The 22554-nt window shown below is 36.8% G+C and overlaps 1 protein-coding gene across 1 annotated transcript; it reads right to left on the minus strand.

Moving 5' to 3' along the window:
- Window positions 1-704: 704 nt before the first annotated feature.
- Window positions 705-14460, minus strand: LOC123641978 (NXPE family member 2-like). Its single transcript, XM_045556917.1, is given in 6 exon segments — window positions 705-1240; window positions 1626-1826; window positions 3537-3598; window positions 12262-12314; window positions 12918-13023; window positions 14435-14460. Coding segments are annotated over 6 exon segments (984 nt in total).
- Between the last annotated feature and the right edge of the window lie 8094 nt (window positions 14461-22554).

Here is a 22554-nt window from a genome sequence, read left to right on the forward strand (position 1 = left end):
CATTTTCTCTAAACTTGAACCATTTAGCCTATGCATTTCTGGGCTGTACATTTCTTAAAATTAAGTTATGGATGATGATCATTTGCTATTCAGTCATCATGGTTATCACTGGAGACATGCCTTTTAATTTGGTTTTCTCTTCATAGCATGAAACAACCCAAATGCCCATCAACAGATACAGAGATAAACAAAATATGGTATATACATACAATGGAATATTATTCAGTCTTTAAAAGGAAGGAAATTTTCATATATGATACAATATGGATGAACCTTAAAGACATTGTGCTAAATGAAATAAGCCAGACACAAAAGGACAAATATTATATGATTTGACTTACATAAACTACCTAAAACAGTCAAATTTATAGATGGAAAGTACGATGGTGGTTGCCAGGGGATAGGGGTAGAGGAGCAGGAGAGAATGGGGAGTTATTGTTCAATAGGTATAGAGCTTCTGTTTGGGATGATGAAAAACTTCTGGAGATGGTTTGTGATGACGGTTGCACAATATTGTGAATATACTCAATGCCACTGAGTCGTATACTTAAAATTATTTAAATGGTAAATTTTATATGTGTATTTGACTACAATAAATTTTTTAATTTGTTTTTTTCAAACCTTGGATTACAATAAACTATCATGGCAGTATATGTGAGATCATCTATAGAGAATGTCTAGTGCTATTTTTCTGTATTTTTCCTCTAGCAAACGTAGTCTAAGAACATGCCAATCTGATTTTCAATCACATAACCAGGTAGATGGGTGTTATTAGTGCAATATGCAACTGTCACGTCCCCGGCATGAATAATACCCACACTGAGATCCACAAAAATGTCCCTCATGGTAAGATTCTGAATATAGCCATGAAAGTCACTAAACATCTCTGCATTTTGATATATCTCGCTGGTGTTTTCAGTTTTAAGTATCAACTTGGTCTCTAGACTTCGCAAGAATAGATGGTCAATGGCCTTTTGAATATTGATGGCCCTATGGATGAAAATGCTGATGGGAAAGGGTCTGAAGTGTTGGCTGAGGGTAATGACAATGGCTGTGTTATTGTCTCCTGCTACCCAGTCAATTTCCTGTGAGATACAGTTTTCATCTTTCACCGAGAACAGTTTTTGGTTAATAAATGGATGACCATGTTTTTTCCAATGTATCAAAATATATCATTCACCATCCAGAAGAACATGTGTTTTAAAGATCCCAGTTCCATGATGATCAAAACATCTTAAGGCTGATGGAAAACAAATCAATAAATCTTTTAACAAAAAGAAAATGATGTAATTTTAAAATGCATATAACATGTGTAAAATTCTAATCAAGGTCACTTCTAACTGGAGAGTTGACATCTATGTGAGGTAGAGAATTTTACCAGATGCATTAAAATCTTAACAAAAATTTGAACTTTTCATCAGAATACATGAAGAGAAAGCAAAATGTTAACATACATGAATGAAAAATATAAAATTTAACTTTTTATTAAAAACCCAAAGCCAAAAGTCTGGCAAGTTAAAAAATGCTAAAACAAACACTAAAAAAGGAAAGCAAAGAATTCTAATTATTATTTTTTAAACCTTCAAAAGTTGAATATAATTTCAAAATGAAAATAAAATACAGACTTTTCACAACTTTTTTAAAGTAGTAACTCGAATCTCCCATGAGGTAAATAAATTTTCCTTCCAAACAGTCATTTATATTTTTTGTTGCATTGAACTTGGTCTGTTTGCAAAATGCTGTAATCCACCTTCTGTTCAAAGTATAACCACTGGGGAAAGGTGTTTTCATTCCAATCTCACATTTCTGTTTGCTGTTCTCATTCTCTGGCAATAAAAATTCCCACAGTAAGTAATTTCTATTACCAGAAATTTATTTTGGAAACACTTTTCTCATTTTTTCCCTTCTTTTTCTCTTTCCCCTCCACCCTTCTTTTTAACTCTATTTCTGCCCTCCTGTCTTCCACAGGTATTTATTTAACAAGATCATGTTAAAAGAGTGAATTAGAAGCTCTCACTGAATTGTTTTTATTGGAGAGGGGATCAGTTTTCTCTTGTGCAATGACAATGTCTCCCTGGACCCCACCTTGTCCCAAAAGCCACTCAACTGTGAGACAGCCAGCCAAAGTCAGGAGAAAATGTGTGGCTGTGAAATCGCAGGGCTCAGAGACCCAGCTGAATATTGCACCGAGGACATTGGCCTTGCGGAACTGTAAATCTCCTCTTCCTCAAAGTAGGTATCCACCAAAAAAGCTTGAACACATTTATGAAACTAGTGTCACACATTGTTTATTTTGTGTGTACCAGAATCACATTCTCTGGTCAATAAAAAAAAACCTTTTAATGCTTAATTGTTGTATCTAGAACTGAGTGTAATATTCTCAGTGTGGTCTCACTAGTGCAATAAAAAGACTAAAATAGTAGGATCATGAACCTCCTTGTTCTGGACACTCCACTCTATTTACTGACTCATAGTGAGCTTTACCCCAGGTAAGATTCTGAGGCCACTTTTATATTCACCACTAGAAAAGCACATTTTCTTTGTCAGCTACCTGCATGGTTGGGTTTTGTGGTGTAAGTTTAGGAACTTACATTTGTCCATATTGAATTATACCAGATTTGTAAATGGCTCCAAAAATAACAGTCTCACACTATCTTCTAAGAAACTACCTGACTTTACTAGCAATTACTGTCCAGGTGAGAGGGAAACAGAAGAGGTGTTATGAAGTCTCAGGGTGCCTCAAGAGTCTAAGAACTTTCTTCACTGTAAAAGTTGGGCATGGATGATGGTTGATCCAGCAGAGAAAGGATCTGTCTTTTTCACAGATTGTGAGCTTTAGGACTGAGTTCATGATTTATTTGTATCTGTGTTTTCCACAGAGTTTGGCAAAGTTCTTTGCATATAGTAGGTCCTCAGTAAACATTTGTTGAGTTCATGAAAAAGGGGCACTGGGTAATGTATACTCCACTGATTGTTATAATGGAAGTCATTTGCTTAAAGTCATTCACTTTAATTCTAGTATGGCAGAAATGTCACTTTTATGAATGAAATGGTTTTGTGTTGACCACTAAAGTTCATGTGATTAAACTGAAAAAAAAATCCACAGAAATTGCTAGTTTATAGAACGTTAAGTGAGATGATTTGGCTTACAAGAGAAATTAGAAACCAGTAAAGAAATTTCCTAACTCTGAATCTGTGCAGCTTATCTGAGACACCTAGCACCAGCACCCAATCGTTGGCTTTTGGAAATTAAATCTCAAGTTTAAATACAAATACCCTGTACATTGTCAGAAGGAGTAGCTGAAATTAATGGTTTCTCTAGACTTTTCTGACTCAGGATAAAAATTGGCTTAAATTGATATGAAAATAATTTCCAAGAATAAAATCCCACCTTTAAAACTCAAGGTGGTTGATATCAAATGTCCCCAAAAATAAGAGATCAAAATGGTTAATGTGGAATAAATATCTCTCAAAGTAAGAATGCCCTTTAAATGGGTAAATTGTGATCACGGCAGGCAATAGCAGACTACACTTACTGTTACATGGGACGACCTCAATGGAGGCAAAGTTCTTCATAATTTCAACCCCCATGTTGGACCTTCAAGAAATAAGAAAACAAATTAACTTAATTATGTGACCATATAGTAAAGTGGGAATCACTGTTTTAGATGGATTGAACCACTCTTAACTCTCTGAAAATACCTTTTTTCATTATTTTTATATATTTAAGATATTCTCAGGAAATAAATGACTCAGGATTCCATAAAACTCTTCCCCTGGCTGGGGATCTAGAGATGCAGAGTCAGTCACCCTCCATGTCCAATCAGTCAAATCTATCTATCTACCCCATCCTTTGATGCTATTGTATTGACTTAGATAATGAAATCACTGAAGAAACTGTTACCAATTTAAAATATGTTCTGGTCTGAGTCTCCCATACCTATGTAGATACATTTAGCCAGGGACAGCATACTAAAATGACATGGGAGACAGCCAGGGTTGAACACCTACCCCTGTTTGGTTATTGGCTTCTTTGGCTGTTGCTTTGTTTTGCATTTTTAATAGTTGACTGCAGTTTGATATTTGTACAGAGAGGCTTGAAGTCCAAGTATACTGCTTCCTCTGCCATAAGTATTGTCAAAGATTTTTCTGGAACAGGACATTTAATTTTGCCAAAACCATTATATAAACTCATGTATATCATATTCTAATAATTAGATTATTGCCTGAATGAAAGATTCAAACAAAATTCACCTGGAAGGATTTTGGATAGCTTCATGGTCACCTAGAGAAAAGAATTGTCCTCATATATCTCACTTGACTAAATCTCCCTCAAAAAAATTCATCCATTTAAATATTTTTGGTTAAATTATAGAATATTGTCCTTAAAACTATGTGTAAATAGTTAGGTGAAAATGGAGGCTTATATAATTTTAAATTACATTTATTTTCTTATCAGTGTGTTCCAACTTTATTTTCCCTCAAATACTTGTTTTACTAATATATTTTTCTTCTCTGAATTGTCTATTTACAATTTTTTACTTGGATTTTAATGTTTTTTTATTTCTCAGTTCATATCAGTTCTTCATGTAATAGCCATCTTAACATTTAGTTTCTCAGTTTTGCAGAAAATATTTTTACCACTTCATTGCTTGACATTTTTAAAAGTATTTAATAGTTAAGTATTTATAGTGAAAGCACTGAAAAATACCCTTGTGATTTACTTCCATTGCTTCTAATCTTAAACTGTTCTCCTCACTTTCATTTCCTAAATACTCAATTATAATTTTTTCAGTATTTTTTATGATTGGATTTGTCAATATTTTAGTCTTTTGCCTATCTAGGTTCAGCCAAGTGGATAAAAAGATCTACCTACTCTACTGGCTACTATGATAAATAAATATACTATCTGCTCTCTTTACTGACCTTAGTACCAATAATTTAATGAACTAAGAACACACACAAATGTTATCTGCAGCTCATATGATTATATTCCCAGAAAGTCCAGTCTAGAGAGAGGAACAAACATGTAAACTTATTATGCAAAAGGTGAATAATTGAACAGATACATAAGTAGAACTCCATGGGTACATACATAAAAGAGATTGTAACAAGTTTGGCCCAGGGCAGTTAAGAATGGCTTTACCGGGAGCAGGGAATGGGGAGTTACTGTTTAATGGTTATAAAGTTTCTCTTTGGAGTGATAAAAAGGTTTTGTTACAAGAATTTATTTGTCTTTTAATTGACAAATAAACATTATATATATTTACAGTATAACATGTGACACTTTGATAAATGTATACATTGTGGAATGATTAAATAAAGCTAATTAACCTATCACCTCACATAATTTTTTTAGTTCTAACAATAAATTTAATTTATTTAATTGACTTAAGACTAGTCAAATTATCTATTTATTCTTGGATGAGTTTTAGTAGTTTGTGGCTTTGAAGGAATTCATCAATTTCATCTAAGTTGTCAAATTTATATGCATAGAGTTTTCTATTGTGTGCCCTTATTACCTTTAAATGTCTATGAGTTCTGCAGTAAATAGCCCTTCTTCAATTACTCATTGGTTATTTGTGTCTTTTCTTCATTGGTTTGGCTGAAATTTCATCAATTTTATTGAACATTTTAAAGAACCAGTGTTTGGTGCTATTGATTTTCTCGATTACATTTCTATTTCCAATTTTAATGATTTCCACTCTAGTATTTGTTCTTTCTTTCTTTATGCTTGCTCCTTCTAGTTCTTTAAGATGAAAGATTAGGTTAATCTTCATCCAGTTCAAATTACATTAGTTTTCATCCAGTTCAAATTGTTTTCTAATATTCCTTGAGACTTCCTCTTTAATCCATAAGTTATATATAATGTATTGTTTAATTTCCCAATGCTTAAAGATTTACCAATTATTTTTCTGTTATTTCCAATTAAATTTATATGGTAAAGGAACATACTTTGTATGATTTCAGTTCTTTATAAATTTGTTTTATGACCCAAGATATGTTTTATCTTGGTAAATGCTTCATGTGCACTGGAAAAGAATAATATATTCCAATATTGTTGGATGAAGTATTTTATAAATGTCAGTCAGATTTAGTTGATTGCTTGTGTTCTTTAGTTCTTCTATATTTTTGCTGACTATATTAGCTTCATAGGACTAACAACAAATTACCACAAATCTGATGACTTAAAAAAACATAAATTTATTCTTTCATGTTCTGGAGGCCAGAAGTCTGAGATCAATGTGTCAACAGAGTGAGTTCCTTATGGAGGGTTCAAGGAAGAATCTATTCCATGCCTCTCCTAACTTCTGGCAGTTGTCAGTAATCCTTGGCGTTCCTTGGCTGGCAGATACATCACTTCAATCTCTGCCACCATCTTCTCAGTCACCTTTCCCTCTGTATGTCTTCTCTTCCTCTCTTCTCTTAAAAGGACATTTGTCGGCCAGCCTCGGTGGATCACGCCTGTAATCCTAGCACTCTGGGAGGCTGATGCGGGAGGATTGTTTGAGCTCAGGAGTTTGAGACCAGCCTGAGCAAGAGCGAGACCCCGTCTCTATTGAAAAAATAGAAAGAAATCATCTGGACAACTAAAAATATATAGAAAAAATTAGTCAGGCATGGTGGCACATGCCTGTAGTCCCAGCTACTTGGGAGGCTGAGGCAGGAGGATTGCTTGAGCCCAGGAGTTTGAGGTTGCTGTGAGCTAGGCTGACGTCACTCTAGCCCAGGCAACAGAGTAAGACTGTGTCTCAAAAAAAAAAAAAAAAAAAAAAAGGACACTTGTCATGGGATTTAGGATTCTCTGTAATCCAGGATGATCTCCTCTTACCATTCTTAACTTAATTACATTTGCAAAGACTGTTTTTCTAACTATAGTGGTCCCCCCTTATGTGTGTTCAGTTACCCATGGTCAACCACGGTCCAAAAATACATGAATACAGTACAATCAGATATTCTGAGAGAGAAAGAGAGAAACCATATTCACATAACTGATATTACAGTATATTATTATAATTATTCTATTTTATTATTAGGTTATTGTTGTTATATCTCTTACTGTACCTGATTTATAAATTAAACATTACCATAAGTACATATGTATAGGAAAAAACATAGTATATGCACCATATAGGCTTTAGTACCATGTGCAGTTTTAGGAGGCCAGCAGGGATTGTGGAACATATACCCTGCAGATATCAGGGACTATTTAATGCTATAGGTCATATTCAGGGGTTTCAGGTATACATATCTTTAGGGGCCACTATTTAACCCACTACACTGACATTCTGTCTATATATTTTACCAATTAGCAAGAGCAATGTTAATGTTCCCAGCTATGATATTAGATTTTCCCTTTTCTTCTTTTATTTATATGTGCTTTTCTTCATATATTTTTCAGCTTTGCTGTTAGGTGTATACACATTTATGGTTGTTATGTATTTTGGTAAACTGACCCTTCCACTAGTATGTACTGATCCTATGTATCCATGGGAATTTTCCTCATTCTCAATCTACTTTGTCAGATATTAGTAAATTCATATAAGCATTATTGTGGTTAGTATTTGCATGGCATACTTATTTTCATCATTTTACTTTTAGCTTACCTATATCTTTACATTTAAAATGGGTTTATCATAGATAGCTTATGTTTTGTTCATTCTTTTTTTATCCATTCTGCCCACAGTTTAGGGGCACAAGGTCACTAAAATAGTGAGACTAAATCACAGGACTATAGAATTCTTCTATTATCTTACCACCACCTCAATAAGGATCCTGTATAGAAACAGGGAATTAAACCTAAAAACACTGCAAGCCTCAAACCCTATTTAAAAAGGAGTCTCTAGGGAAACCCAAGGACAAAGTCTCCGGCAGAGGCAAAAATAAGGACACTAGAGGAAATTTAGCCTCTGACACCTTATCTCTAGTAGCAGTAAACACAGTCTAACTCCTAGCCACATCAATATAAAACCTCATACTAAAGACCTATATCTCAATTCCAGTTTACCCAATATATCATGTCAAGATTTCAATAAAATTTACAAGGCATACAGGAAGAAAAAAAATACAGCCTAAAGAGGCAATGCAAGCATCAGAACCAAACTTAGCTATAGTAGAGATCTCGGAATTATCAGACCAGGAATTTAAAATCACTATGATTAACATACTAAGGGCTCTAACGGAAAAAGTGAGCAACATGCAAGAACAGATGAGTAATATAAGTGGAGATGTGGAAACTCTATGAAACAATCAAAAGGAAATGCTAGAAATCAAAAACACTGCAACAGAAATGAAGAATGTCTTTGATGAACTCATTAGTAGACTAAAATGTAGGAAAAAATCAGAGAGCTTGAAGGTATGTCATTAGAAACTTCTCAAACTAAAAAGAAGAAACAAAGAATGGAAAAAAATCTGAATTTCCAAGATCTGTGGAAAAACACAAAAGGTATAAATATACATAGTGGAAATACCACAAGGAGAATAAACAGTATGAAATAGAATAAATATTTGAAGTAATAATGGCTGAATATTTTCCAGAATTAATAGTGGACACCAAACCATAAATCCAGGAAGCTCAGAGAACATCAAGCAGTATAAATACCAAAAAATCTACACTTAGGCATATCATATTCAAATTGCAAAACATCAAAGATAAAGAGAAAAATCACAATAGAAGACAGAGGAGGTGGGAAAACATTAACTATTGAGAAACAAGAATAAAATATCTACATCCTATTCTCCAAAACCTATGAATATGTTAAGTAACATGGCAAAAGGGAATTAAGATTGAAGGTGTAATTATGCTTGCTAATCAGCTGACCTTAAGATGGGAAGATTATCCCAAATTATCCAGGTAAGCCAAAAGTAATCACAAGAGTTCTCAAAAGTAAAACACAGAGGCAGAAGAGGAGGAACCAGAGAGATGGAAGTGTGAAAAGGACTCAGCCCAATGTTGCTGGCTTTGAGGATGGAGAAGCCAACAAAAGTGGACAACTTCTAGAAGCTTCAAGTGGCCAGGAAACAGATTCTCCCCTTGAACTTCCAGAAGGGAATGCAGCTCTGCTAACACCTTGATTTTAGCCCAGTGAGATACATTCTGTAAATTTGACCTCCAGAAATGTAAGATAATAGACTTGTATTGTTTAAGCCACTAGATTTGTGGTAATTTGTTATAGCAACAACAGAAAACTTACATAGTTATAACAGTTGGTTTAAAGTCTTTGATAAGTCTAACACCTATGTTATCTCAGCACTGGCAACTGTTGTCTATTCCTTTGCAAGGTCACAATTTTCCTAGTCCTTCATGCCGAATCTGTTTGTGTCTCCCTGAAACTCATGTTGAAACATAATCTCCAATGTTGATATAAACTAAACTTTTGTGTCCCCCCCCACCCCTGCAAATTCATATATTAAAACCTAGCCTCCAACGTGATGGCATTAGGAGATGGTGCCTTTTGGGAGGTGACTGGGTCATGGGAGTGCAGCCCTCTTGAATGGGATTAGAGCTGTTAGGAAAGAGGCCCCAGAGAGCTCCCTTGCCCTTTCCACCATATGAGTACACACTGAAAGGACAGCTACCTGTGAACCAGGAAGCAGGCCCTCACTAGACACCAAGTCTTAAACTTCCCAGTTTCCAAAACTGTGAGAAACAGGTTTCTGTTCTTTATAAGCCACCCAGTCAATGGTATTCTTTTAAGGCAGCCCAAATGGACTAAGACAAGGGTTACACACACACACACACACACACACACACACACACACACACACACATCCAAAAATATATATACATTTCAAAAATTTGTAAATATTATATTAAAGGATATATTTTTTCAGAAGACCCTAATATCTTTTGTTCCCCGTGGTACATCTGACCAATTATCACCAATTACTACACAATCCTCCTCCTCACTGTCATTTTTTGACCCATTGGTTTCTTTTATTCATATACTGAAGATTATCGAAGAACTTGGCTGCACTTCCCTAGAAGTCCTGACATCCTCCAGGGAGACTTCAATGTGCACAGAGGCAGTTCCTCCAACACCTAGATCTTTGTCCCTGAGCTTTCTCAGCTTCAGAGACTTATAAGAACAGTCACATGACAATTCAACTTCCTAGCACCCTGCCCAACCTAAGCATAACCACACCTTTTCTTTCCTACTTTCTACACTTTTCTGTTGGCCTTTTTCCATACAAATTTAAATGTATTCAAGTATCTCTCATATTTAAAAAAGAAAGACTTTTTGAGCCTCCTATTCTCCTTTAACTACCATCCTGACTTTGGCTGTCCCCACCCTTAGCAGTAAAGTGTCTCAAGAGCTCTCTTCCGTCCTCATGTGCACTTTCTCTCCTGCCACTGGCTTCTCAGCCTGGTGCTTATTTTGTCCCTCAAGGTTATACCATTAGCAACTTTTTTTTCTCATTCATCCTCTCACTGAAGGAAATGTCACAGACCCCAAAGACTTCAGGGGCCATTTATATTTTGATGTTTTCTAAATCCATTTTTCTAAACCAGGGCTTTCCAAGCATCATATCTGTATATTCAACAGTCTATTGAAGCAACATCACCACTTGGCTTACCTCAAACCTAGACTGTTCTTATCTAAACTTATCTTTTGTCCTCCAAAACTATTTCTCCTACTCTGGTCAATACTCCAGCGAGTGGCGTCACCAGCCATGCAGTTATACAAACCTGGGATGTAATTCTCATCCCTTTATTTCCCATAGTCAATCACTACTGCTGTCAATCATAGCTCAAATTCATTGACTTTTCTGCATCCTTATTGTTGGTACCTTATTTCAGGTCACCATTACTTCTCAATCAGATTACTAAGCAGTCTTTATTTAGTTATTTACTAATTATTTATTAAGCATCCACTATGTACCAGACACTGTTCTGGGCACTTGGAATATACCAACAAATGAATACATACGAAGATCTTTTCCCTTGTGGACGTTACCTTATACTAGGTCAAGGTAGATGATAATCAATGACCATAATAGATACATAATTATATAGTATTTTGAAAGTGAAAAGTGCTATTGCAAAGTAGAACTCAAACAGAGTAAGGGGAATGCTAAGAGGTGGGGGGATGTTGTTTCTAGTATTAAATAAAGAAGATGACATCAGAGCAAAGACTTGAAGGAGCCACATGAAAACCTAGAGGAAGAGCAGGCTGAGGACACAGTCAATGCAAGAATGTCTTAAGCCAATCAAGTGAGTTTCCATGCCCTTTACTTGAATGAGTCTGAATGAGACACTGTGCCAGTGAGTCTGGGCCACACCATGCTGCAGGAGCCGCCACTGAAGGTAGAGTACCATATTCAAGTTTTCATTTTAGAAATATTAATATAATTTCAGATTCTTGAACACAAAGATGATGTCCTACATTCTTGCATCCCTAATGCCTAGGCTAGTGCCTGACACACAATCTATACTCAACAAATGTTTGTTGAATAAATTCTGACAGCATGCTGAGACTGGAGGTAGAAAAATTAACAAGACCATTTCAGCACTTTAGCTGAGAAATCACAAACGACTGGACTAAAGAAAGACAATGGGGATGGAGAAAAAGGACTGGTTTGAGAGTTATTTAGGAGGTAGACTTTATAAGACTCAGCAGCTGATAGTTTGTGGAGAGAGTTTTGGCTTGATTGACTACAAGGGCTGTGGCAACAATTACCTTGATCGGTGAGATAAGAGAAAGAGGAGAGAATTTGTGTCCACCTGATTTGGTATGGGTTTTTTTTGTCTGTTTGTTTGTTTTTTGCCAGGGGATGGTGGTGAAAGAGATGGTAAAATCAGTGTGCAGTTTTTTGCATTGGTAGTGCCAGTAGAAGATTTAGATGGAGATATCGAATGAACAGCACACACACAAGAGTGGGTCTGGGAAGAGGTTTCAGCTCTGGAAGCACATAGGGAGGGATTCTCAAACTTTAGCATGCATAAGAATCAGCTGGGGAGTTTGTTAATACTTCATAATCTTAGGCTCAACCCCAGAGATTTCGGCAGTTCTGGAGTAGGGCTCAGGAATCTGCATTTTACACAGGCAGGTACAAAGAAAGGTGTTCCGGAGCAGAAGACCCCCCCAGACTCCACTTTGAGAAACACTAATATTGGTAGTGGATGGGACCTGGGGACTTAAATTAAAGGGTAAAGGGATAGACGAGAAGAGGGTCAAGGGAAGAAATCTAGAGAACACATATTTACAGAGAGGACCCAGGATGAGAAACCTCTGAGCTGTGGCCTGAGAGTTCTTTTACCGGTTCATAGTATTGTCCAAATGTCCTAGACTTGTGGTGCTTCTTGTTTGGAGCTTGCAAATAAGGATGTATCAGACAAAGGTGAGAGAGACACTTTTAAGGTAGTGGGTTCAAATTTAGAAGGGCCTCTAATGGCTAAACTAGGCAGTTTGTTCTTTGCACTGTCATTGGTGAATGCCATCAGTGAGAGTTTACGATCAAGACCAGAAGATAATAAAATCAGAATTTTTGAAAGATTATTTTTGTACTCAATGGTTGGGAGGAAGAGAAACTGGAAGCAAGATCAGTTAAGAAAGACTGGAAAAGGGAAGATCCAAAAAACACTAACTGAACTACTCAAAGAATAATAAAATCCCTGTGAAGAAGGCAGAGGACTGAAATAGAGATTTGATCAGCTGGGAGTCTCGGAGGCCAAGGGAGGAGAGAAGTTTGAGGTGTGATGGTTAGCAATGTCAAGTAGTACACAGACAGCTGCACCTGCCATTAAAAAACAATAATGATGTCAAAGGGATTAATGCTGAACAGAGAACCCTCTCATCCACGTTCTGCTATGATGACAAGCTTTTAACTTTTATTTCTTACCATGATAAAGGGGATCATTCAAACGAGGTCACTGTGATCTTCTGTGAAATTCTGGAAAAGGAAACAATTCCTACCTTTGTGTGGTCTTTTGAAGCCAAGTAAATGACCCAGAAAATTAAGATAAATGTCAACATCAGCAGTAATTTGCGAGCTATGGCATTTGGAAACAAAGTGAGTATCCTGTAAGAGAGGACAGGAGAAAGAATCGCACATTAAATCAAATAACCATGACATGGCTATGTACATTTTGGTTTCTCTTCGGTAATTTCCAGAACAGGGTGCCCCAAGTTTTCAGAAGGTTTCTTTACATGTTCTGTTGTTTAATAGAAATCAGAAACAAAGTTCTTCCCTGAGACGGGGAACAAACCCAGTCGAAGGACTCCTGGTTTCTGACTCTTGGATTAATTCTTCGGGTTTAGAGTCATATCACCTCTCTGAACCTTTTTTCTCATTGAGGGCTCAGCGTGGACAGCAAGGTTTTAGTCACTGCTTACCTGAAAACACACATTTTTATTTTTTTACTGGTGGCCTCTAATGAATCCTGTCTCTAAGTCTCTCTGATAGACACACACATCCACAGGCACACACGCACACACACACGCCACCTGGAGCCCTCTCTCCCAGGTCTTCACTAGAAATCCAGAGGCTTCACCAGGAATCTCCCATTTCTGTTTTTAGGCAGCTCATTTCCACCTCAGGTTATCTCCTCTCGCCAAAGCAGTTGACAAACAGTGCCAAAAAGAGCCAGGGTTACAGTCTTCAGAGAAGCTCAGTATTGAGTGGCCAGAATTTTAGTTTCAGTTTTTTAAACCCAGAATCCCAAAAGGATGTGGCAAAGAGCTAAATTATGGCAGTGTTTACCAAACTCTTTTTTACCAAGACCCACAGGGGAAAAAAAAAATCAAACCTCAATTTCAGGACACATGCCTGCACACAAACACACACCCAAACACACACGCCCCCCAAAAGTCTCGAAATCGATAGACCTTTAGAATTTGTTCATCCTCACTAAAACTTTGTACCTTCTTATCCCAACTGTATGTGATGTACTGCGATATCTTCTAGTTACTCTATTTTGTTCCATTCCATTGTACTCCATTTTAAGAGAGTTTTTTGTGCCCAAATAAAATACTTTATTATCCCCTAAAGCCGTGGTCCCCAACCCCCCAGGACAAGGTCGGCAGTCTGTTAGGGACCGGACTGCAGAGCTCCCTCCCCTCACCCCCTCACCCCAGCACCCTGTCAGTGGAAAAATTGTCTTCCATGAAACGTGGGGGGTAGGGGGGTAGGGGGCTGCACAGCAGGAAGTGAGCAGCCTAGAGGGAATTTACAGCTGCTGCCCAAAGCTTGCATCACTGCCTGAGCTTCCCCCACCCCCTCCCTCTTCCCCAACTACCCTTCCTACCCACCTCACCCTGTCCATGGAAAAATTGTTTTCCATGAAACCAGTCCCTGGTGCCAAAAAGGTTGGGAACCGCTGCCCTAAACGGTGGCAACATGCTATATGAGAAGCACCGGCTGGTCTACAGTTCTCCCCTCTCCCCTCTCGTCCCTGCTATTAGCCTGCCAGAAAGAGTTGGACGGCGCACACCTGTGGATGAATGCCTTCTCCATCATAGTCTTGTATTTTCTCATAGGAATTACAGCTGTCCAGAGAGTTTCCTTGGTTAGAGCAATCTTTGCATTTATTTCACGGTTGGAGTTTCCCAACAAGCTTCGTCGATCAAAAGCTGAAGTGCTATCTGTGGGCACAGCATGCCAGCTGGAATCACAGACCTCCCTTTCAAAGATCTGACCCTGCTCACCCCGTGGAGACAGAAAAGCAAGAAGCCAGGAGGGAGATCTAAAGTTTGCTTTTAGAGAATGGTCATCTAATCACATCACAAGGTCACCTTTCACTGAGGCTTTACATGTTTATAGACAGAGTGCACTTTCCTTGTTCATAGCTTTGGCTGTCATGTGGGATTAGTCACATCCACCATAACAGGAGAAGTAAATGGAAAATTGGAAAGAACAAAAAACAGAAGCCCTGGTCCCCAGTTCCTGAATGCCTGAGAGTTCATTTGGCTGGTTCCTCTCAGCATTTGGAGTGCTTTCTTTGTAAACTCCTTTCCCTTGCTCTAAACCACTGCGTACATCAAGCACTCCAAGAATGATTATTTAAATCAAATCTCATGTCATTAGAGGAACAGCCACAGGTCTAAATCCCACTGCAATTTGCATATGTAACAAGGTAAGAGAGGATACAAGAGTATTATGATCTATGTCCACAGTGTTTGCAGTGTACATATTTACAGTGTACAATGTGATGTTTTGATATACATATACATTGTGAAATGATCACCACAATCAAGCTAATTAACATATCCATCACCTCATATAGTTATGATTTTTATTGGTATGGTGAGAACATTTAAGATCAACTCTCTTAGCAATTTTCAAGTATGCAATGCATTATTATTAACTTAGCCACCATGCTGTACAACAGATCTCTAGAATTTGTTCATCCTGTCTAGCTATTTAATAAAATTTTGTGTCTTCTGACCAACATCTATTCATTTGCCCCGCCCCCAATAGCTCCCAGCAACCACCATTCTATTCTACTCTGTAAATTTGACTTTTTTAAATTTTACATATAAGTAAGATCCTGTAGTTGTGAACCAAAATAAAATCTTAAGCCCCCCAGTTGACTGAATGGACCCCCCTCTTGGCCAAGGGGACCCCAGAAATACCCTAAGGATGAGAAGAGAGGTCAGACATGCCTTGTCATGCCCCCCTTCCTTCTTGGCGATATCCTTTGTAATTCATTAACAGGCCTAAGGCTATGCAATACAAAGCTTAAACCACACCTGTAGGTCATCGATTTACTTAACAGACCAAGTGAGTCTTAATGTGTGTCTGGTGACTTGTCTCTGATTAACAAACTTCCTTATCTTAACTTAAAACATTCCAAGCCTTTAGACAAAACTTTATTTCTTTAACAAATTACAAATCAAAGCATATTTAAACCCACCTATAATCTGCAATTCCCCACTTGGGAGATGATCTTCCTTTTGGGGCCAAACCAATATTTGCCTTCCATGTATTGATTTATGGCTTTACATGTAATTTCTGTCTCCATGAAATGTATAAAACCAAACAGTAACCCAACCACAGTGAGACCACTTGTTCAAGCCTTCTTGGGCATGGCTCTCCAGGCCATGGCTGTACAAAATTGGCTCAGAATAAACCTCTTTAAATTATTTTATAGAGTTTGGGTTCTTCTCTGTTGACACAATATTTGTCTTTCCGTGCTTGGCTCATTTCCCTTAGTATAATGTCTTCCAGTTTCATTCATGGTGTTGCAAATGACAAGATTTCCTTCTTTTCTAAGACTAAACAATACCCCACTGTATAGGTATACATATATATATATTTATATATATAGCACAATTTCTTTATTAATCCATCTGTTGATGGACACTTAGGTTGTTTCCATATCTTGGCTAATGTGAATAGGGCTGCAATGAACACAGTAATGCAGCTGTCTCCTCAACATACTGATTTCATTTCCTTTGGATATATACCTATTAGTGGGATTGCTGGGTCATACGGTAGTTATAATTTTTTTGAAGAACCTCTATACTGTCTTCCATAATGGCTCTACTAATTTACATTCCCACCAACAGTGTACAAGCATTCCCTTTTCTTCCCATTCTTGCCTATACTTACCTTTTGTCTTAGACTAGCCATCCTAATAAGTATGAGGTTATATCTCATTGTAGCTATAATTTGCATTTCTCCAATGATTAGTGATGTTGAGCATTTTTTCATATACCTCTTGACCATTTCTATGGTCTTCTTTTGAGAAATGTCTATTCAGGTTCTTTGCCCATTTTCTAATTGCATTATTTGTTTCCTTGTCACTGAGTTGTTTGAGTTCCTTATATATTTTGGATGTTAATCCCTTCTCAGATGTATGGTTTGCAAACATGTTCTCCTATTTCATAGGTTGTCTTCTCACTTTATTAATTGTCTCCTTTGCTGTACAGAAGCTTTTTAATTTGATGTAATTCATTTTGCCTATTTTTGTTACTTGTGCTTTTGGGGTCATATCCAAAAACATCAGTGAACATACTAACATCAGGAGATTTTTCCCTATGTTTTCTTCTAGTAGTTTTACAGTTTCCAGTCTTACGTTTACATCTTTAATACATTTTGAGTTGATTCATACATTAGGAATGAGATAAGGGTACAGTTTCATCTTCTGCATGTGGATATCCAGTTTTCCCAGCTCCGTTTATTGACAAGACTGTCCTTTCCCCATTGTGCATTCTTGGCATCTCGGTAGAAAATCAATTGACTGTAAATACATAGATTTATTTATGAGCTCTCTGTTCTGTTTCATTGGTCTATATGTTGGTTTTTATGCCAATACCATGATGGTTTGATTACTAGAACTTCGTACTGTATTTTGAAATTAGGTAATGTAATTCTTCCAGCTCTGTTATTCTTACTCGAGATTACTTTGGCTATCTGGAGTCTTTTGTGTTTCCAAATAAATTTCAGAATTTTTTTGTTTTCATTTTTGTGAGAAATGCCATTGGAATTTTGATAGGGTTGCATTGACTCTGTAGAATGCTTTGGGTAAATCTTTTATGTACAGATCTTTTACCTACTTGGTTAAATTTACTTCAAAGGTTTTTTCATGCTATAATAAATAGGACTGTTTTCTTGATTTCTTTTTCAAATAGTTTGTCATAAATATATAAAAATTCTGTTGATTTTTGAGTGTTGATTTTATATCCTGCAACTTTACTGACTATGATTATCACTTCTAACAGTTTTTTGGAGGGGGTCTTTAGGGATTTCTCTATATAAGAACCTATCATCAGCAAACAGACCATTCTACTTCCTCATTTCTCATTTTGATGCCTTTTATTTTTTCTTGTCTAACAGTTCTGGCTAGAAATTCCAGCACTATATTAAATGAAGTGGCAAGAGTGGGCATCCTTCTCTTGGTCCTGATCTTGACGGAAAAGCTTTCAGCTTTTCACTATTGAGTATAATGTTAGCTGTACGTTTGTCATGATGGCCTTTATTGTGTCAAAGTATATTCTTTCTATACCCAATTTTCTGAAAGTTTTTTTTAATCATGAAAGGACATTGAATTTTTCTAAATGCTTTTTCTGTATCTATTGAGATGATTATATGCTCTTTGTCCTTCATTCTGTTAATTTGCTGTATCACATGTATAGATTAGTGTATGTTGTACCATCCTTGCTATCTCAGTGATAAATCCTATTTGATCATGGTGAATGATATTTTCAATGTGCTATGAGTTCAGTTTGATTGGGATTTTTGTGTTTTGTGTGTGTGTGTGTGTGTGTGTGTGTGTGTGTGTGTGTTCTGAGACAGACTCTTACTCTGTCACCCAGGCTAGAGTGCCATGGCATCAGCCTAGCTCACAGCAACCTCAAACTCCTGGGCTTAAGTGATCCTTCTGCCTCAGCCTCTTGAGTAGCTGGGACTACAGGCATGCACCACCATGCCTGGCTAATTTTTTCTATTTTTTTAATAGAGACAGAATCTCACTCTTGCTCAGGTTGGTCTCAAACTCCTGAGCTCAAGTGATCCTCCCTCTTTGGTCTCCCAGAGTGCTAGGGTTACAGGCATGAGCCACTGCACCCAGCCATAGTTTGATAGTATTTTGTTGAGAGTTTTTGCATGTACGTATATCAGCAATATTGGTATGCAATTTTCTTTTCTTCTAGTGTCCTTGTCTGGTTTTGGTATCAGAGTAATGCCAACCTTGTAAAATGAGTTTTCAAGTATTCCCCTTTCTTCAATTCTTTGGAAGAGTTTGAGAAGGATTGGCATTATTCCTTCTTTAATGTTTGGTAGAATACACCAGTGAAGCCATCAGGTCCTGAGCTTTTCATTGTCAGGAGGTTTTTAGTCACTAATTCAATCTCCTTACTCCTTACTCATGTTCAGATTTTCTATTTCTTCATAATTCAGTCTTGGTAGTTTTTATGTTTCTAGGAGTTTATTTCCTTGAGGTTACCTATTTGTTGGCATATAATTGTTCATAATAATCTCCTGTGATCCTTTGTATTTCTGTGCTATCAGTTGTAATGTCTCCCTTTTTATTTCATTTATAATTTTATTTATTGGAGACTTTTTTCTTGGTTAATCTAGCAAAAACTTTATTAATTTTGTTTATCCTTTCAAAAAACCAACTCTTAGCTTTATAGATCTTTTCTATTATTTTTATAGTCTCTATTTATTTCTTTTCTGATCTTTATTATTTCCTTCTCTCTACTGACTTTGGGCTTAGTTTGTTCTTCCTTTTCTAATTCCTTGAGGTGCAAAGGTACATTGTTTGAGATCTTTCTTTGTTCCTAATGCAGTCATTTATCACTATAAGCTTCCTTATTAGATCTACCGAAACCACCCTTCAATAATGGGGTGCAAAGCAAGAACTGTGGTAAAGGCCTAGCTAAAAATAATGAAAATAATTAGTAACTGTCCCCCTGTAATTGCCACTCCAGAGCCACACACTAGTGGTCATAAAAATTCTTAACTTCTCCCCATAGCTGGTATCCACAAAGATTCTTAACTTTCTCCATAGATAGCATCACCTTTTCGAAACCTAAAGGTAGTTTTTAAGATATCTTCCAGGCCCCACATTCCAGTGGATCCATTGGCCCACCCAGACCAGTGGCCCATACCAAGAAACTGACTCCCCTGGAATTGTGACCCCAGGGACTAGAGCAACACAAGATGATTTCTACATCCGTATAATTTTTCCCTAATGAACAAGCCTTCTTGCCTAGTCTTTTGCCTACCAAACTATCCTTAAAAACCCTGTCTTCCAAGTTCTCAGAGAGGCAGATTGGAGAAATTTCTCCCATCTCCCTACTTAGCACTATGCGGAATAAAGATTCTTTCTCTGCCTTATAAACCCTGCTGACTCAGGGTATTGGCTTCCTCTTGGGCAGCGGGCATATGAACCTGGTTGGGCAGCAACACTACTTTTTCTGTATCCCACAAGTTTTGGTATGTTTTATTTTTATTTTCATTATCTCAAGATAGATTTTAATTTCTCTTTTGATTTCTTCCTTGACCTATTGGTTGTTCAGGAGCATGTTCTTTAACTTCCACATATTTGTTAATTTTCCAGTTTTCTTCCTATTATTGTTGGTTTCTAGTTTCCTACCATTGTGATCAGACAAGGTGTCTGATATGATTTCAGTCTTCTTAAATTTGTTATAACTTGTTTTGTGCCCTAACATATGATCTCTCCTGAACAATGTTCTGTATGTGCTTGATAAAAATATATATTCTGCTGCTGTTAGATGAAATGTTCTGTGTATGTCTGTTAGGTCCATTTGGTCTAAGGTATTGTTCAAATCTGATATGTCCTCAATTGATTTTTCTCTCTAGATGATCTATTCATTGCCAAAAGTGGGCTATGGAAGTCCCCTACTATTATTGTATTGCTGTTTATTGTTCTGTTCAGTTCTGTTAATATTTGCTTACATATTTAGGTTCTCTAATGTTGAATGCATATGCATTTGTGATTGGTATGTATGCTTGATGAATTGAGCCCTTTATCATTACATGATGACCTTCGTTGTCTCTTGTGACAGTTTTTGACTTGATGTCTATTTTGTGTTATGTAAGTATAGCCACCTCTGCTTTCTTTTGACTACGATTTGCACAGGATATCTTTTTTCATCATTTCACTTATAGCTTATGTGTGTTCTTAAAGCTAAAGTAAGTCTGTCATAGATAGCATGTAGTTGGATCTTGGTTTAGCCATTCAGCCATTCTATGTCTATTGATTAGAGAATTTAATTCATTTACATTTAAAATAATTATTGTTAGGTAAGGACTTACTACTTCCATTTTGTTCATTGTTTTCTAACTGCTTTGTAATTACTTTTCTCCATTGCTCCTCTCTTGCTGTCTTCTTTTGTGATTTGACGATTTTTTGTAGTGGTATGTTTTTATTCCTTTCTCTTCATCTTTCATGTATCTAATACAGGTTTATTCCTTGTGATTACCAGGAGGCTTACATAAATAATTATGAAGTCCATGTTAAGGTGATAAGAACTTCAACCATATACAACAGGGTTCTCACCTATATGGAACTAAGTGAAATTATGTGGCTCCATAAACCCTTAAAGATAAATGTGTGCTCTGAGCCACATCATAATTACTACAGCCACATAGACAATAGCATAATAAAGAGATAAATGCTTTGTTCCCCTAAAATATATAATTAACTCATGTTGTTTTCATAGTAGTTGTCGAGCTAGTCAGGACAGATATTACCACCCCCATGCAATAGGCCAAGAGCTAGGAACACACAGAGGGACCACAAAACTGGCCTGAAGTCACAGTGTCAGCAATTGAGCTGAGACTAGAGCTCAAAATCCTTGAATTATGTGGGTCTACAGTCCACTAGAATAGGCACAGTGGGTTCAGAGTGTGGCTGCACAATCATTGAGACTGGTATGGAAGAAATAAATGTAATGAAAGAGAGCTATTTTTTCTTGTTGTGAAAGTAATATAGCTTTGGCTTATGCTTCTCAAATTAAAATTATTTTGCCTGATGGTGGGGGGGAGTAGAGTCACATTTGGTTCCGGGGGGGATACTAAATAGCACATTTTCCTATAGCGTTAATTTTACTTAATGATTTTTTGAGGAAAATTAAGGCTAATTGATAAATAACTTTAAACTTTTTTGTTAGTCTAAACTTCAGCATACCAGTGGTAGGAAACACACCATTTGCATGTATTTTTAAAAGAAAAGACTGACAAAGAATTTTAATTTGTTAGGGTGTTTGTTTGTTCGTTTGTTTTGTTTCCAGGCCACTGGAAGCCCTTTTTCTGACTTTGGAATTCTTTCACAGAGAAGTTTAAGTTTGAGCTAAACTCAGAGAAATTCCCCTGGAGTGCACAGAGAGAAAATTCTGAGAATTTATGAGTGTGTTGCAAGCACCCTCGCGGGAGAGGTTGCCCTAACCTCATGAACACGAGTATTCAGTCTAGGGATGGTGGGAGAAAGGAACGAACATTTGTTTTAAAGCAGAACATTAACAACCCACTCCTGATATTTCCTTGCCTTTGGGAGGACATTACTGATTTTTTGTACAAAGGAACCCAATCTGCCCTGCTTCTTCCTATACAAGAAGGTTTGGCTTGGTCTAGTGCTGTTTGTAAAGGGTAGGCAAACTTTTTTCTGATTCTGGGATTCAGTATTAGAAAGATCACAATGTTAAATAGCAGTGGTGACAGTGGGCATCCTTGCCTTGTTTCTGATCATAGGAGGAAGCTTATGTTGACTCTGAGTTTTTCCACAGAAACCCTTTCTTAGGGTGAGAAAGTGACCTTCTATTACTATGATGTTTATCATGAAGAGGTGTTGAATTTTGCCAAATGCTTTTTCAGTGTCTACTGAGATGATCACGTGGGTTTTGTCCTTTAATTTATTGATAAATTATATTACATTGATTTTCCCATGTTAAGTCAATTTCACATTTCTGGGATAACTCCTACTTGGTCATGGTATATAATCCTTTTTATAATGTAATGTATTTTGTTTCCTGATATTTTACAGATGATTTTTATGTCTATATTCATAAGAGATACTGGTCCATAGTATTTTGTGAGTGAATTGGAAAGTAAACCCTAAAAATCTTTCAATTTTTTAAAGAGTTT

This window comes from Lemur catta, chromosome 7 (assembly GCF_020740605.2).
Source record: "Lemur catta isolate mLemCat1 chromosome 7, mLemCat1.pri, whole genome shotgun sequence".
NCBI lineage: Eukaryota > Metazoa > Chordata > Mammalia > Primates > Lemuridae > Lemur > Lemur catta.